This window comes from Solea solea, chromosome 18, assembly GCF_958295425.1.
Source record: "Solea solea chromosome 18, fSolSol10.1, whole genome shotgun sequence".
In the NCBI taxonomy this organism is placed as follows: domain Eukaryota; kingdom Metazoa; phylum Chordata; class Actinopteri; order Pleuronectiformes; family Soleidae; genus Solea; species Solea solea.
Genome location: NC_081151.1, coordinates 9,260,359 through 9,274,592, shown reverse-complemented (window position 1 = coordinate 9,274,592; position 14,234 = coordinate 9,260,359). Strand labels below are relative to the sequence as shown.

The window sequence follows — 14,234 nt, the reverse complement described above, 5'->3', positions numbered from 1 at the left end:
TGAGGACTTTTTAAAGAACATCCATTAAATAAGGGGTGAATGGCTTGTCATTTGGGTTCCCACATAAAAATTCAAAAATAAATAGTATGCTATTATATCTCTTATAGCTGCAGAGTCAACTGCTCTTATAAGTTATACTTGAACACTTGTTTATACAACTTGTTTATAAAATGTATGGACCTTGAACAATAGCTACCAACATAACAAATTTAAATCATTTCTCGTGGCTATGAGATAGTGTTTCAAGATGTGGGTAGCAATTGTAGGGCTGACTTTATTCCTACAAAATGTTCCTGAATATTGGGAAAAATGTGCTTTATTATTTTATTGCCAAATACATTTCTGAAATGCAAAACCAGATAGTTATGCATATCAGAAAGGGCCATTATACCTGTAATTAATAATATTTAATACAGCACAAAGCTGTATATTTCTCCAATATTTCTTGTTTAAAAATGCAAAACAATTAATGAAAATAATTTCCCTGCTGGACTAAATTGTATACAAGGTGAATCAGGTTGGGGTAATAGTTCAATAACAATATATATCATGATACAACTTTCTGCAATCGCAATATAACAAAGGTTCTGTTATATTTTTTGTTTAGGCAGGTAATAAACAATATCTGAGGTGTAACACATGTAATTACTCTGAATGTTTTACCTTACATGTGTAAAATGTTTGTTTTAACGTTTGTTTTGAGTAATTTTCTGTTAAAAAAAAAAATGTGTAGAAGCACATTTTACTACTTCATTCATCTTTCACTTAATTATTTGATATTTATCGTGATCATTTTTAATATCGGTTGACTCGAACATGGCCCTACGGTCCATTCATTTATTGTTATATTTGCCTACGTACAAACTTGGCTAATGTTTAACGCGCGACATCTGCGCGCGGCAATTGAATGACGTGAGCGACTGCAGTTTGGAATCCAGGCAACATGAAAGCTAACAAATGCAAACCCCGTGGAGGTCGGGGACAGAGTTAGGGACATAGCTATGACTTAGCAGTGGATATAATATGCAAAGCTATGACAAAAGAGTTAGCTAACTGCTAGCACGAAGTGTTGGCGTACGTCAAATGCTAGTACAAACCTTGGCTCTCCCCGCTTCTAGTTTCCTCTGCCGCTCATCTTCATCCATCTCTCGGTTTAAACGAAACCATTAACGTAGGGGGCAAAAAGTACAGCAAGTCTATCATAAGTTAGCAAAAATCAAAATATCCGCGTTGCAGCCCTGAACACAACTGTCAACAGATATCATTCAATATGGCCGCCAAGAAAGTTCAACTCCGCCCTTATCGAGTCAGCTTGAATGAATAGACCAATGGAATCATTCGAGTCCGGGGCTTCAGCCAATTACGTTGCGGTATTTAACGTATTCATACGTCGCTTGTACACCACATAGTTTTTACGTCACACAATGCCCGGAACTGCCTGTGAAATAGTTTATGTAGGTATTTCTGTTTGTTTAAAAAAAGTAAGAAAAATAATTTACTCGTTTAATATCAACCTGGACATTTTTAACATTTAATCGTTTACATTTAATACAAGTTTGACTATCTGGAATTATCATTTCAGATATCTGTGACGTAATTTTGACTAGTCAAAACTATAATTACAGATATCTGCAATCAGTTTATACTCGTCAGAATGACGTCACTTTTGCATTCATGTGTATGAGGTTTGTCATTATAGATATATACAACGTCATTATGACTAGTTACAATTCAAGTTCAAGATATCAAAACAAAAAGTTAGTTTCATTTTATTATTTTTTTGCTATACAGTTAATAACCTTAATCAGCACTGATGAATAAGCTATTAAAGTATTAAACTTACACATTTGTCTCTCTCTCTCTAACTGAGCAGGTGTGGGAATGGATGGCAGGGGTAAACATTTGTGTCCCATGACAACCGCTGATTTGACTCAAACACAAAAGTGGATACAAGTTTGTTTGACTCCCTATGCCAGGACTTCAGGTAAATCCGCTCAAATTAAAAGTATATCTGGAGTCACAGAGTCTAGTATTGTAACCAATAATTGTTAATCCAGTACATGGTGTTTGTTAAGTTAAAATATTTTTCTTTATGAAATCTAAGGATGGCAGTTCAGTGGTGGATCAGATGACAAGACTCAGACTCAAACTACTGGAGAAGGTAGGTGAAAATGTGTTTTGTCATTTATAAAGCTATCAGTTTTAACCTTATTTAATTTGGTTATTTCTCCCCTTTAGAATTCTTAAGTAAAAGTGTCTCTCAAAATCTTTCAAAACATTATTTGCTTACATTCACAGAGACTGGAAACAGAGAAACACAATATGGACGACAGAGCTGAATCTGCCCACTCTGCAAGTAAGATAAATAATTATTTTTAATGGCGCACTGAAGTTTTTTCCTTGAACGGTGCTGACAGAAAAGTATACTGTGCATTCTCTATTACAGACATTTAGCTAAACTAAGATTGACCTCCAATTAAAAACAAACAAGTAAATAAAACAAAAACAAATATAATGTAATAATGATAAAAAAAGTTGTGATGTGGAGCTTAGATGTGGGATTTTAATTACTGTATGTATACTGTATAGGTAGCACACATGGGCAACAGTAAAATGTTATTACATTACATTACATTACATTACATTACATTACATTACATTACATGTCATTTTGCAGATGCTTTTATCCAAAGCGACTTACAAGGGAATTGAGTACAACCTGCCAGGGGTGGAGTTGAACTTGCGACCATGAAGTCTTTTGCCACTCCACCCCAATTATTTGTTATTTGTGAGAATATGATTTTCTTGTGTTCAGGGAGTTATGATGGGCATCTGGATGCACTGCAGGGTGCACTTAGGCGAAAACAGGGCCTGCTGCAAAGACTGAGGGTCAGTACAAAAAGTTTTGTCTTTGTATTTCAAAATTATACATTATTGTTCTTATTGTTCCACTGATGCCAATCCCAGCTGACATAGGACGATAGGCGAGGTACACCCTGGACATGTCACCTGTCCATCACAGGACCACATAGAGATAAACAACCACTCACTCACTCGTACGATCAATTCAGATGGATTCAGATCCAATTTGCCTAATCCCCAAATCTGCATGTTTATGGATTTGTAGAAAGACCCTTGTTGCTGCAAAGGCAAGAGTGCTAACCACTACACCAACTGTGTGGCCTAACATTAGTTCCCAAGAAGTAAAAACAGTTACAGTTTAACTTGCTGCTGTGTCAATTTATGTGCAGGAGCAGCATTTGTTAGAAGACCTTAACAGACCTCACACCTGGGGAGGCTCACCACGACAGTACCAGTCACATGTCTTCACTGGTCCCCAGCCACCTCCACCACTCTCCTCCATGGTACCCACTCACATCCTCCACCCAGCTTCAGTTTTCCCCTACCTGCCACCTCCCCAACCGGCCGTGCCTCCGCGGATCATTCAACAGACTGTGAGACACAGCATTGATTTTAAAAACACTCCAATCCCCCCCAGATCTGTTGATCTGTTTCCATGTGGCTCTCCTTCTTTGTATCCCTCTTGCCTCAGCAAGTCGGGAAGTGTTCATATCAAATATGTAGAATTCTTTTTTTTTTTTCACTCCAGCTCCCCCAGCAGCCTGCCACCATCATACAACAGCTACCACAACAACATCCTCTGATTACTCAGATTCCTCCATCTCAGCCGTACCCTGCAGCACGATCAGGCAGCATCAAAGAAGGTACGCAAACGGCAAATACAGACATATCTTATTTGAGACTTCCTGCATTCAAAGGCTTGTGTGTGTGTGTGTTGCATGTCAGACATGGTGGAGCTGATGTTGATGCAAAATGCCCAGATGCATCAGATTATGATGCACAACATGATGCTGAAAGCTATACCACCTATGGCCCTGTTTCCAACCAGGGGGCCCAGTCTACATGCTCCCCATGTTCAGCAGGTAACCACACACGCACACACACCCACAGGCATTCTTTATAAACTGTCATCTACGTCTCTCAACAAAGTCACTAATCTGTATTTCCAGGACAGTTACCAAGGAAACCCTATTCTTTTAAGGCCAGATCTCAGACCAAGGGGAGGTGCTGTCCATCATCATCATCACTATGGAACTACACCTGTGGCAACACAGCTGCCTCCTATCAACTACCCAACCTTGTCATCTGTCCCAGCAGGACAAACAGGCTGTCACCCATCCTCTTTACATCACATGACAACATGTAAGGTCCCCTAACAACACCTACTGTATAAACACAGAAATATTTTCCAAATTGCTTTTATTTATTTATTTATTTTATTAACTACCAAATATATTTGTCTTTGTCTCTCCAGGACTCAGACTTCTCTCTGAGAGACCCTTGCTGTTTGGGTATAAGGTTTTAGAGGAGCATCTCTGATAGCAAACATGATAAAAAAAACAGCTAAAAATTATTTGAAATGTATCATGCCAATGAAAATATAAATAAACACAAATGGATGTCAAAAGATTTTCTAGCTGTCAACTCTCTGCATGATTAGCTTGAAAATGGTAAAACGTAGACTAGGTTGACAAAAAAAAGACAGTATACCATTTTGGCTATCTTAAATTGTGTTACTTTTTTGATTAATTGAATAGCGTCACCACTAAAAAAAACAAGAAATACGCAATTCTTGAGTATCAAATACTCTTATTACACGTTATGGTGGAGTGATAGAGACAGTAAAGTAGTTACTGTGTTATAATTTGGGGTGTAAGATGAGCAAGATCACTAAACGAAAACCAAAAAACGTTCGCCCGAACAGGGACTTGAACCCTGGACCCTCAGATTAAAAGTCTGATGCTCTACCGACTGAGCTATCCGGGCTCTGCACGATGGCCAGAAGAGACACAATATATAGATAAACAAATGAAAATATAGTAGTTCTCATGTAGCTTTTAAATATTCTTGAACCATTCTATTCGCTAAGTAGCTTCACTAATTATCGGGATGCTAAAAAAAGGAAGGGAACATCGAAGGTGCTGTGGGCTGCTAACAGCTAAAAACGATTGTATGTGGCTTACTGGCTTAACTCATGGATGTCTTAACTGCTTAGCCGCTAACGGGTTAGCCGTTACGGCCGCCGTCCGACTAAAAAGTACAAAAAGTAAGATTGTAGCAAAACTTTAAAGTAAATTCACATTAACTGTCAATAAACATTAACACATTTATTAACAGTAATGTGAAAACACACGTTTATTTTGCATATTGTAAATTTCAATACTGCCACAGTCGGGATTTGAACCAGCGATCCTTGTCCTCCTCCACCTGACATGCAGAAAAATTTAACACAATTATTATGGTATTACAGTATTTAATCATGGTGTTTGCTTCTCTTTTAACGAGAACCACCCCACACACACACACACACACTCTGAGCCTATAGGTAAGAAATTAAGAAATTCATCCTCATTAGACGCCTTTCAATAATTGTCACTTTTCAGGTTACACACAGAATCAATGCATTGTCTTTAATGGATGAAATTACAGCTGTACAAAATATTCACATGACATATAAAACAAAAAAATAACTGCTAATTTAGAATCTAACTTTACAGCACTAGATTACTGCATGACAATATTCTCAGTCAAGCTTGTGTGACAGGTTTCTTAACCCCAAACCAAATGTACAACAGTATGCACAACTCTTCACTGTGTTAATCATGGCACGTCCCCTTTGATAAATAAAACAATAAAAACACATGTATGAAAACATACAATCTGAGTTAAGTAACACCCTCTGCTTTAATTTATTAAAGTGCATATTCCCTTTGAAGAAGTGTGGCTTAATGATGAAGGACACAGATGAAGGTCATGCTGTGAGTGAGCAGGATGTGGAGGATGGTCAGTGTTCTTGCTGTAGGGGAGAATATGAGTGGATGATAGTCATACACTTGTGCTCGTGGGCTTGCTTTAGACAAATAAGTCACTATTACATGCTTTAAACAGCCTTGTTTGCCTACCACACCATTTACCGAATATCTTTTAAAATATATAGTAAATGGTCAACAATAAACCAGGATAAAATCTGAATGTTCTTGTTTAACTCATCTCGGGTTATGTGTGAAATTATTCTGCCCTTCAAACTGATTAATAATGTTGTTGTATGGACGTGGTAACATTTATCACACAGTGCAGTATGTGCACAGTCCAACCTGTCTTTAAAATGATAGCCTATCTGTGCAAACTGAGCTACGAATCAGGAAAATGTTTTCAAGAATTCACTCTACCTTTGTAATACAATGAATGCACAAAGAAATTAAAAAGAGGCAGGTTTGCAAGCACAGCAGGATGCACAGGCGTCTGCTGTTGGTACAGGAGCAGATTCACACGATACAAGTCCATGCACTTAACTTCAGGTGACAAGAAAGATGATGAATTAATGTTGATATTGTTAGAGAGACGCATATGCTTCCAAGTTCACTTCTCATGATATATGATTTGTATATGAACACAATTTGGTTAAATTGCTTCATGTTTTAAGCCAGTGGTGTTCAGAATTACTCAGAGTTACTCAGCAACACAAGTACTTTCACTAAGTTATCATTATAAAAACAAGTGTAATCTAAAGTGATTGATGGCTTTAGGACACAACTTATTCTTGTAGGGCGGTTCTGATCCACAAATTCAGAGATTTTTGTCATAACATCAAGTCCTGATGTGATAGGATCACTGTCTGTCAATGTCCAGATGCTTTCAGTGCACGAGAATTTGTCGAGATCATCTGTGTTCTATCAAATGGTCAATCCTGGAGGGAGGTTCAGTCAATGAGTATGATTTTCATTTTATTGTCTGTGGACAACGGGGCACTGATACGTATTCACATGACTTAGTTATGTAACCTGAAGAGAAAGACAAAGGGAGAGAGAGAGAGAGAGAAAAACAATAGTTTTAATTGTGGTGCAAACAGGAAAAGTAGATGTATCCCAACCAATCCCACACAGACACTGTTCACCTTGTGTATGTGAGGAGGCATTTCGTCCTCAGAGCTCTCCTCTGGTAGTGGCTCATGGTGCCGTGTTGCTCCCTGAACATCTTCTGCCCACCCTCCCATGGGGACGCGGGCCGACCTCACTACTCTCCCCCCTGCACCAAACGAGTCTGGGAGAAAACAGTGTGGTTGTTAAAATGTAATAGAATCAGAACAAATGTGTTTGGTTTGTTTCATAGTTAGTCGAATTATTATATTTTAGCATTAATACTATTATTTTGGATAAAGAGAAAACCATTACAGAAAATGATTTGATAAATACCAATGCTGTTAATTTATGGCAGCTGTGGCTTTGATGGTGGTCTAATACATTTGTTAAGCACTGTATATATTTATATATGCATTTAAAGAGGTAACTGCAGACACCTGTGGTAGGTCCACTAAATCGCCGATGGCTGCCACCCTGTGATGACGCCGCTTCCTGGCCCATGGTGGTACTGCTGGTGGCTGAAGCTGAAGCTGAAGTGGGAATGGTACTAGGGCTGGAAACTGTGGTGGGGAAGGTGTGTGAGTGGGGGAAATTCCTTGAATGAGGGGTGGTGTGACTCCTCACTTCATCGGGAATGCTGTCGCTGCTCTCGTCACTCTCCTGCCTGTGCCAGGTGTGACGAGACATCTCACCACGGGACTGCTGTTTATGAAGCTACGTGGACAAAACACACAGGCGACATTACAGGTACACAAGGCACAAGACGGAGGGGATCTCGCAGATATTCAACATCACAAGCCAACCTCTCGTATGTGTGAACATAAGTATTTACCTCATGCATGTAAAGTGCATGGATGCTCATCTCAGTGGAGGCATACTCTGATAGGACCAAACTGGTGAGTTGACCCTCCCATGCACTGCTGCCTGAGCTCACAGTTCGGGCATCAGTCCTATACAGAAGCAGAGACGTTAGATATAAAGATAAAAACAAAGGGACGAGAAGATAGAAAGCTGAAGCTGATAGACAGTAATACATAATGCCTGTGTCTTTTTAGATTGTCTAAATAATTGTTAAAAATAATTAAATAAACCTTAATGTGAAGTTCAAAGGGTTACTTTCTTTGCTTTCATTGATTCCCAATTAACATACACTATTTAGAGTTGCTTTCCATTATTAATAAGGACTTCAAAAAAGCCAATTTACTACGAACTACTACTAAGTCTTTGTTTTAAATTATCATTTCACAGCGCTACTTCTTAGTGTAGTCTGAAAAGGATTTCATTTGAGGCATTTCTGAGAGGGATCACTTCCTTACCCAGAGCCTGCCATTCCCTTGCTCATGGTTGAAGTGTAGCAGCCAGCGCTCCTGTGAGCTGCACTCAGACTACCTCTCAGGTGCAAACTGCCGCTGACTGGGGAAAGGGAGGACAAGGCAGATGCTCCGTCGCTGATGCCAGCTGCTGCATGATTGGTCAAAAAGTTATCCTTGCCAAAATGAACCGAGCCCAGTGCAGACGGACCTGTCAAGAGGTTTGCTATGAGGCTCCTCGGCTAAGAGTGAGAAAAGAGAAAGTGTGGTTGACACAGAGATGCAAAATACAGTGATACAGGGAATGACCACTAGCTTCACTCCATACCTCAGACTCAGACAGGGAGAGTGGATGTGTGTCCGATGGAACCCCAGTGGCCTCTCTGTGAATTCTTTCTTTCAACTGGCTGATGAAGTGTGTTGTTTCTTGAGGAGGCTGCCACTGAGGATTGGTGATGGCAAAGTGCATCAGAGATAACTCTGTCTTTCCATCCTCTGCCTGTTGGTAGATGGAAGCTTCTGTCTTCCCCTCTGACATCCACTGGAGAGGGCGTAAAGCAATAAATCAGAGACGTACAAGCCTGCCTTCTTTGCTCACATTTTACGCTCCAATAAATAATTGATAATGATAAATGCTTAAATGTCTCTTTATACATGTATACACATATTATGGCAGTCCCTCACCGCGGGGTGTCCGTGCTGCCTGATGTCCATCTGAGCAAAGGAGCAGGTGTCTCCCACGCCCACCACCTCCACTGTGAAATTCCTGAAGAAATCGATGATCTCCAGAGACTTTCGCCTCAGACAGAAGATGAGGATGATGGGAGTCACCACTGGACTCAGCAACTCCTCGAGAATAAACACCTAGACATGAATAGATTACAAAAACAAATATTTTACAACTGGACAATGTATAGACAGACAAGGACTGAGCAAAAGCATACAACAATGTGAAGTGAGCTTCTAAAAAAAATACACATTTGTTTTGAGTGAGGTGTTGGAGAATTGTTATGATTTACTGTATATTAAAGATTGTTAGGTTGCCATAAGTTGTGAGACACAATTACCAAAAGTGTAACAAAAGCACCATTTTCTTAAGTGGATCTACATGGACTTTGAGAAAATTAATCTGTTGGTACTCAAGATAAAATTATCTTGAATATGCAGAGACCTGACCTTTGGTTAGAAAGGGACAGTTACTTTTTACATGAATTACTCAATAATCTTTAGTGGTTGTAACCCAAGCATGGAATCTTGAAGTATTGACACACAAAGGTTAGTGCAAATGTATATACCGAGTCTCGATTTCTTGTTACTCACTGCTTTGTACTGGAAGAGCTGTGAGAACTGGTCACGGGTTTCATATTTATGTGCATTGCCCTGCCAGTGGTCAGGCATGTAGTGGATATGAGCCAGGATAACCCGCAACAGCTGCTCAGGACAAAACACCACGTGTTTATCAGGAATAAATGACCTGAAGAAAGAGAGCGAGAAAGAGAGAGTGGTGAATCAGAGTTAGAATCTTAGTCCAACAATGTACGAGGCTGAATTAAAGGATATTTTTCTTTCCTCCTAAATGTATGTGAAAAATATGAGTAGATAATTGAGGTATAATTATACAGGTATCATTTTATGGGTTAGTGAAAGGCTCGCACACAATTTTTAAGATGAAGATAGTTCTTTTAATCATGTTGTATATTTGTTTGTTGTTTGCATTTTAGCATCTGTTTTGAATGTATGAGTGAGGAATATGAATTTGTATGGTGCATTTAGATTAATATTAGTTTCAAGTACTGTACTACAGTATCTTCCCAGTTGGGCCATAATGAAAATAGGCCTTTAGGCATTTTTGACAAATCATATGTGCATGTCCCTTAAATCAACAATACGTAAGTAGACAGATCAGAACAGCAGACAGATGAATATGTTCAGATGAATCCTGACCTGCAGACTGTGATACACACTCCCAGCAGTGTGATTGACGAGAGAACGTGTTCCACGGCGAGAACATCTTCGTCATATATGGTCAGAGCGATGAGAACAGCCAGGACAGACCCAGCGAAAAAGGCTACATTTTTAGCAACCACTGTCAGCAGAGGTGAAAGGAAACAGTTCATGTACTTGGATGAAGCCTAGATAAAACAAAGTAAAAAAAAAAGAACATTATTTTCATTTAAAACCATTTTAATATTGACATAAATGACAACAATAATAGTTAGTGCAAATATAATAAACCTGGAGGACATGCAGCTTCAGAGCATCAACTGTAGGAACATAAGCCAATTCACTTACCTTGTAGCCTTTGCTGAGGCGAGACATGAGCTCGTGGTCCAGTTCATTGAAGTGACGCAGGTAACAGCGGCCATAGAGAGACCAGCACCTCGCTCCCAGAGAACCAGGCTCTCGCTTAATTACCTGGATACAGACACACAACTATTATCTAAGCACCAAACGAAAAAGGAAGGTAATTGTGTGTGTGAGTGTGTGTCTTTGACTGGAGCTATTACCTCAGTGTAACTAAAGAAGGCATAGAGAATCTGCCACACAAGAATGACTGGACACAGCAGCAGATTTGCAATGCCAATCCACAGGATACGAGATGCTAGCCTGTCAGCCAGCTCGAGCCTGTTGCCTCCTCTTTTGTACTCTGGTTTTAGGCTCCACTCATTCTCAAACAGAGATCCTACAGAGAAACATGAAGAATTTATACATATGTATATATACATATATACATATATACATATACATATATATATATATATATACATATATATATATATATATACACACACACACACACACACATATATATATATATATATATATATATATATATATATATATATATATATATATATATATATATATATATATATATATATATATATAAATATAAGGAGAGGAAATGTGTTTAAAATGTCAAGTTCAAAAAGACACACAGACCTGGCCCCCAAAAGAAGATGAGCTCAAAATTGTATTTGAGCCCCCGGGTGTAGAATACGGACTCCCCAAGTACAGGAAGTCGAAATCGCACAGGAAGGAGTGATTTATTCACCATGGCAACCTAGAGAAATTGAGGTTTTGGTTTGAATGTTGCAACACTTCCTTATGTTTACAAGCAGCTGTGTTATAAATTAATCATTTTCTGAACGATTCAATTATAAAAATGTGTTTTACATTTGAACACCATGAAACACACCATATAGTTTTTAAAGCGAAGGATTCTGTGGTAAATGTCGAGCTCTGTGAGTTCCTTTTTGTGAATGCAAATCTGGTGTTCCTTCTGGATTTCCACTATCCTGGCCTGGACCTCCTGCCATGTCGCATAAGGTAGCTCTGACTGAGAAAAACAAGGACAGGGAAGAAAAGAAAGTCTGTGTAATGCTATGAGCCTGACATTAAAATCAGAATCAGTAATTTGACATTAGTCGCCTGTCTCACCATGGTCATCTTCAGGGCGTTGATATAGAAGGATCGGATCTCCCAGTAACAGCAGATGTTGTAGATGAACTTGACCAGCCGATGTAACCAAAAGACCCCAGAGATGATCACCACAAACATCACAAATACGTTGTCCAGGATACTAGTGAAACAAAAAAAGTTTCATTTTATTACTGCAAATAAAAATGCAGTAACAGCATCAATGACAACCTAACTGCTGACACACTTCAGCTTTATCAGTGACTACAGATCATGTACACAGCAGAACTGTAGCTCTAGAAGGTAACACAAAAAGTGGAATCACAGCATTCTTCTTATTCACATAAATATAATATCATGTCTCACATTTTTTGTTTATGTTCTGTTACACAAATGGTATATCATGTGATTAAGAAGTAAGAAACACTGAAACGAACACATGTTCATATCATAATGTTATAAGCTCTACTTCAATGATCAAGTGTCACTTTTTCTTTAAAGGTGTGTCACAACATTCTTTAAGTAGAAATAACAAATGTCTTACTCACCGGGCACTGCAGACATTCACTGGGAGAAAGGCATCAGGTAGGGTGACTTTAGATGAGTCAGTGTGATTTACAAACTTGTTGGCAAAGAGTATATCATAATCTACACAGTTTGCTAAAAATACTGTAAAGCCAACCACAAACAGCAATTGTCTGCATTGAAAAAGAAAGAGTGAGGGGAGAGACAGAAGGAAACATACATTTAATGAACAAAAACATCATATACTAATATTTGGGGATGGATAGAATACATACATCAGTTCAAAGATCTCCCCCAGCAGCATACAGGTGAATCCATTCTTCTGATGCAGCTTATAGACGTGCAGGACGTTAAGGACTAGTACTATTAGATAGATCATTTGAGTTTAGATGTCGTAACATCCAGAGCAACCAAATTTAGGAGAACTTAGCGAATATTAAAAGCAAGGAATTGATGCCAAAATATATATAAAAAAGGATATTCTCTGGAAGAACAGGTCCAGGTTTTCTATGTGGTGCCAGTGGGCTGTAAAGAAATATTGCTTATTATTAAAGGTGTTCCTGTCACTGTCTGCATAAAAGAGATTCTGTGCAAGTGTGTGTCGTACATTTGGCTCCTTCAGGCACATGCATCAGCAGGTTCTCCTCTCCAGGTGGAGAGTCGCTGTAGGACGCCTCCAGACGCTGGTACTCTGTCTCAAAGTGTGCCATAATGACAGCAGCTTCAGTCTCACCAGGAAGCCAAATCTACTGCTACAGCCTGGGGAACAGAGATAAGAAAGAGTGTTAAAGTCGTGAAGAGGAATAGTTAATATAATGGGTGTGGAGAGAGGTAAATAGTACATAATATACCTGTAATATATATGTAGAAAATAAGAATAGTACACAATTCAATTGTAAATGAATTTCCCCCAACCCTTTTGTATTTAATATTTAGCTTAAATATTATTTTCAAATATTATTATAAAACAATATATTAATTTGAAAAAGGCACCATGGTTAGTAAATGAATAGATTTGGGGTTATTAAAAAGACACACCTTAACAACCGTAACACATGCTTTATACGAGGTTTGCTTTCAGTGCAAAGGTAAAGTGAAGCTGATGTCAGCTAAAGAAACATGCTTTACCTCCATTTCAGCACAGGTCGTCCTCCACAGCTCCCATGTTTACTCAACATTCCCAGTTGAAAAAGGGGAAGAAGAAAGACTCCCTGTGTTATAATACAAGAACACAACAGACTGAGGGACAGCACTGAACAACACAAAACCAGTCCATGATAGCGGACTACAGATGGTCATTTGCTGTGACAGAGCGAGGAAATGTTGTTGTCGTGGATTGACAGCACAGGCCTGCCTCCCACAAAACAACACAAAACAAACGTCACCTCCCAAATCCCGCTGCGTTGACTCACCTTACCGTTTGTCTTCCGTGTGTTTTGTGTTCCGTGTGTCGGGTTTAAATACTAAACTACCGCCGGTGATATTTCCTTCTGTTTGTCTTCTAATAACCGCCTTGTTTTCGTTTTCTCATAGCTAAAACTCGTGTACGAGCCAGTTTCATTTTCCAAACAGCCAGCATAGTGTGTGGCGTATAGCACAGTTGAGCGACAGTAGCGCTATCCAATCAGAGGTCGAGTAGACCGAAGAACAGCTCAAACAGCCAATCAGATTGACTTAGAGGCGGGGTTTAACGGTAGCTTTGAAGAAGGGTCCGTCACAGTGCCGCGCACAGAGCAGCGTTATCTCAGTCTGGCCCGTTGACAAGATTCGCTGGCTCGGAACTTTAACCCTTCTGACTGGTATTCATTTGTGGCTAAATAAAAATGTTAAACATCGATTTTTTTTATTTTATAAAGGAAATGCTCTTACAACTTTATTTCCTATGAGTGCCCTTCCAATCAAACAGGGTGCCCTTGTGAAGTCGCTAGTGACCCAAAGGTTGGCCTGGGAGGAAATGATGTTCTGTACTGCTGTAAAGGATGCCCATTTATAGCAGGGATCAGCAAGAAATGTAATGGAGGGCCAATTTCTTTGTAAA

At 39.1% G+C, this 14,234-nt stretch overlaps 3 protein-coding genes and 1 non-coding gene across 5 annotated transcripts in view; 1 reads left to right on the top strand and 3 right to left on the bottom strand.

Annotated features, from left to right (window-relative positions):
- The window catches only part of pcnt (pericentrin), a 33,249-nt gene extending 31,974 nt beyond the window's left edge, over positions 1–1,275 (bottom strand). Inside the window, exon 1 of the mRNA XM_058615158.1 lies at positions 1,098–1,275. Within this exon, the coding sequence (XP_058471141.1) occupies positions 1,098–1,145 (48 nt within the window). The 5' untranslated portion in view covers positions 1,146–1,275. The remainder of the gene's footprint in view (positions 1–1,097) is intronic.
- A 694-nt stretch (positions 1,276–1,969) lies between these two features.
- zgc:112416 (uncharacterized protein LOC550509 homolog) lies at positions 1,970–4,238 on the top strand. The gene is made up of 8 exons (XM_058615537.1): positions 1,970–1,984; positions 2,105–2,161; positions 2,299–2,356; positions 2,816–2,889; positions 3,252–3,455; positions 3,611–3,725; positions 3,808–3,944; positions 4,032–4,238. Exons 1-8 carry the CDS (start codon positions 1,970–1,972, stop codon positions 4,236–4,238), a joined length of 867 nt encoding a protein of 288 aa, XP_058471520.1.
- A 537-nt stretch (positions 4,239–4,775) lies between these two features.
- Positions 4,776–4,848, bottom strand: trnak-uuu (transfer RNA lysine (anticodon UUU)). The gene has a single exon. It is a non-coding gene; the product is annotated as a tRNA-Lys (tRNA).
- Positions 4,849–5,477: 629 nt separating this feature from the next.
- Positions 5,478–13,798, bottom strand: atg9a (ATG9 autophagy related 9 homolog A (S. cerevisiae)). Of its 2 annotated transcripts, none has more exons than XM_058616072.1 (20): positions 13,609–13,798; positions 13,325–13,407; positions 12,804–12,955; positions 12,678–12,721; positions 12,472–12,536; positions 12,220–12,369; positions 11,693–11,834; positions 11,451–11,591; positions 11,195–11,315; positions 10,759–10,934; positions 10,544–10,666; positions 10,196–10,383; positions 9,572–9,725; positions 8,936–9,115; positions 8,580–8,792; positions 8,258–8,493; positions 7,774–7,891; positions 7,379–7,655; positions 6,977–7,122; positions 5,478–6,863 (listed from the first exon to the last, which is right to left on the bottom strand). In XM_058616072.1, the coding sequence occupies exons 3-20, from the start codon at positions 12,904–12,906 to the stop codon at positions 6,855–6,857; spliced, it is 2,586 nt and encodes an 861-aa protein (XP_058472055.1). In that variant the 5' UTR covers positions 12,907–12,955; positions 13,325–13,407; positions 13,609–13,798; the 3' UTR covers positions 5,478–6,854. The 2 variants fall into 2 exon arrangements, with proteins under 2 accessions (XP_058472055.1, XP_058472057.1); XM_058616074.1 differs by having other exon boundaries at positions 13,614–13,798.
- Between the last annotated feature and the right edge of the window lie 436 nt (positions 13,799–14,234).

What these genes read in the sequence shown, in the direction of transcription:
- zgc:112416 (XM_058615537.1), top strand. An exon ending in CGCGGATCATTCAACAGACT is followed by an intron (nt 3,456 to 3,610) that starts GTGAGACACAGC and finishes TTTTCACTCCAG; the next exon opens with CTCCCCCAGCAGCCTGCCAC. An exon ending in ATCAGGCAGCATCAAAGAAG is followed by an intron (nt 3,726 to 3,807) that starts GTACGCAAACGG and finishes GTTGCATGTCAG; the next exon opens with ACATGGTGGAGCTGATGTTG.
- atg9a (XM_058616072.1), bottom strand. Translation starts at nt 12,906, where the DNA reads ATGGCACACTTTGAGACAGAGTACCAGCGTCTGGAGGCGTCCTACAGC. An exon ending in CCTTCTTTAGTTACACTGAG is followed by an intron (nt 10,667 to 10,758) that starts GTAATAGCTCCA and finishes GTCTGTATCCAG; the next exon opens with GTAATTAAGCGAGAGCCTGG. An exon ending in GTGTGTATCACAGTCTGCAG is followed by an intron (nt 9,726 to 10,195) that starts GTCAGGATTCAT and finishes CTCTTTCTTCAG; the next exon opens with GTCATTTATTCCTGATAAAC.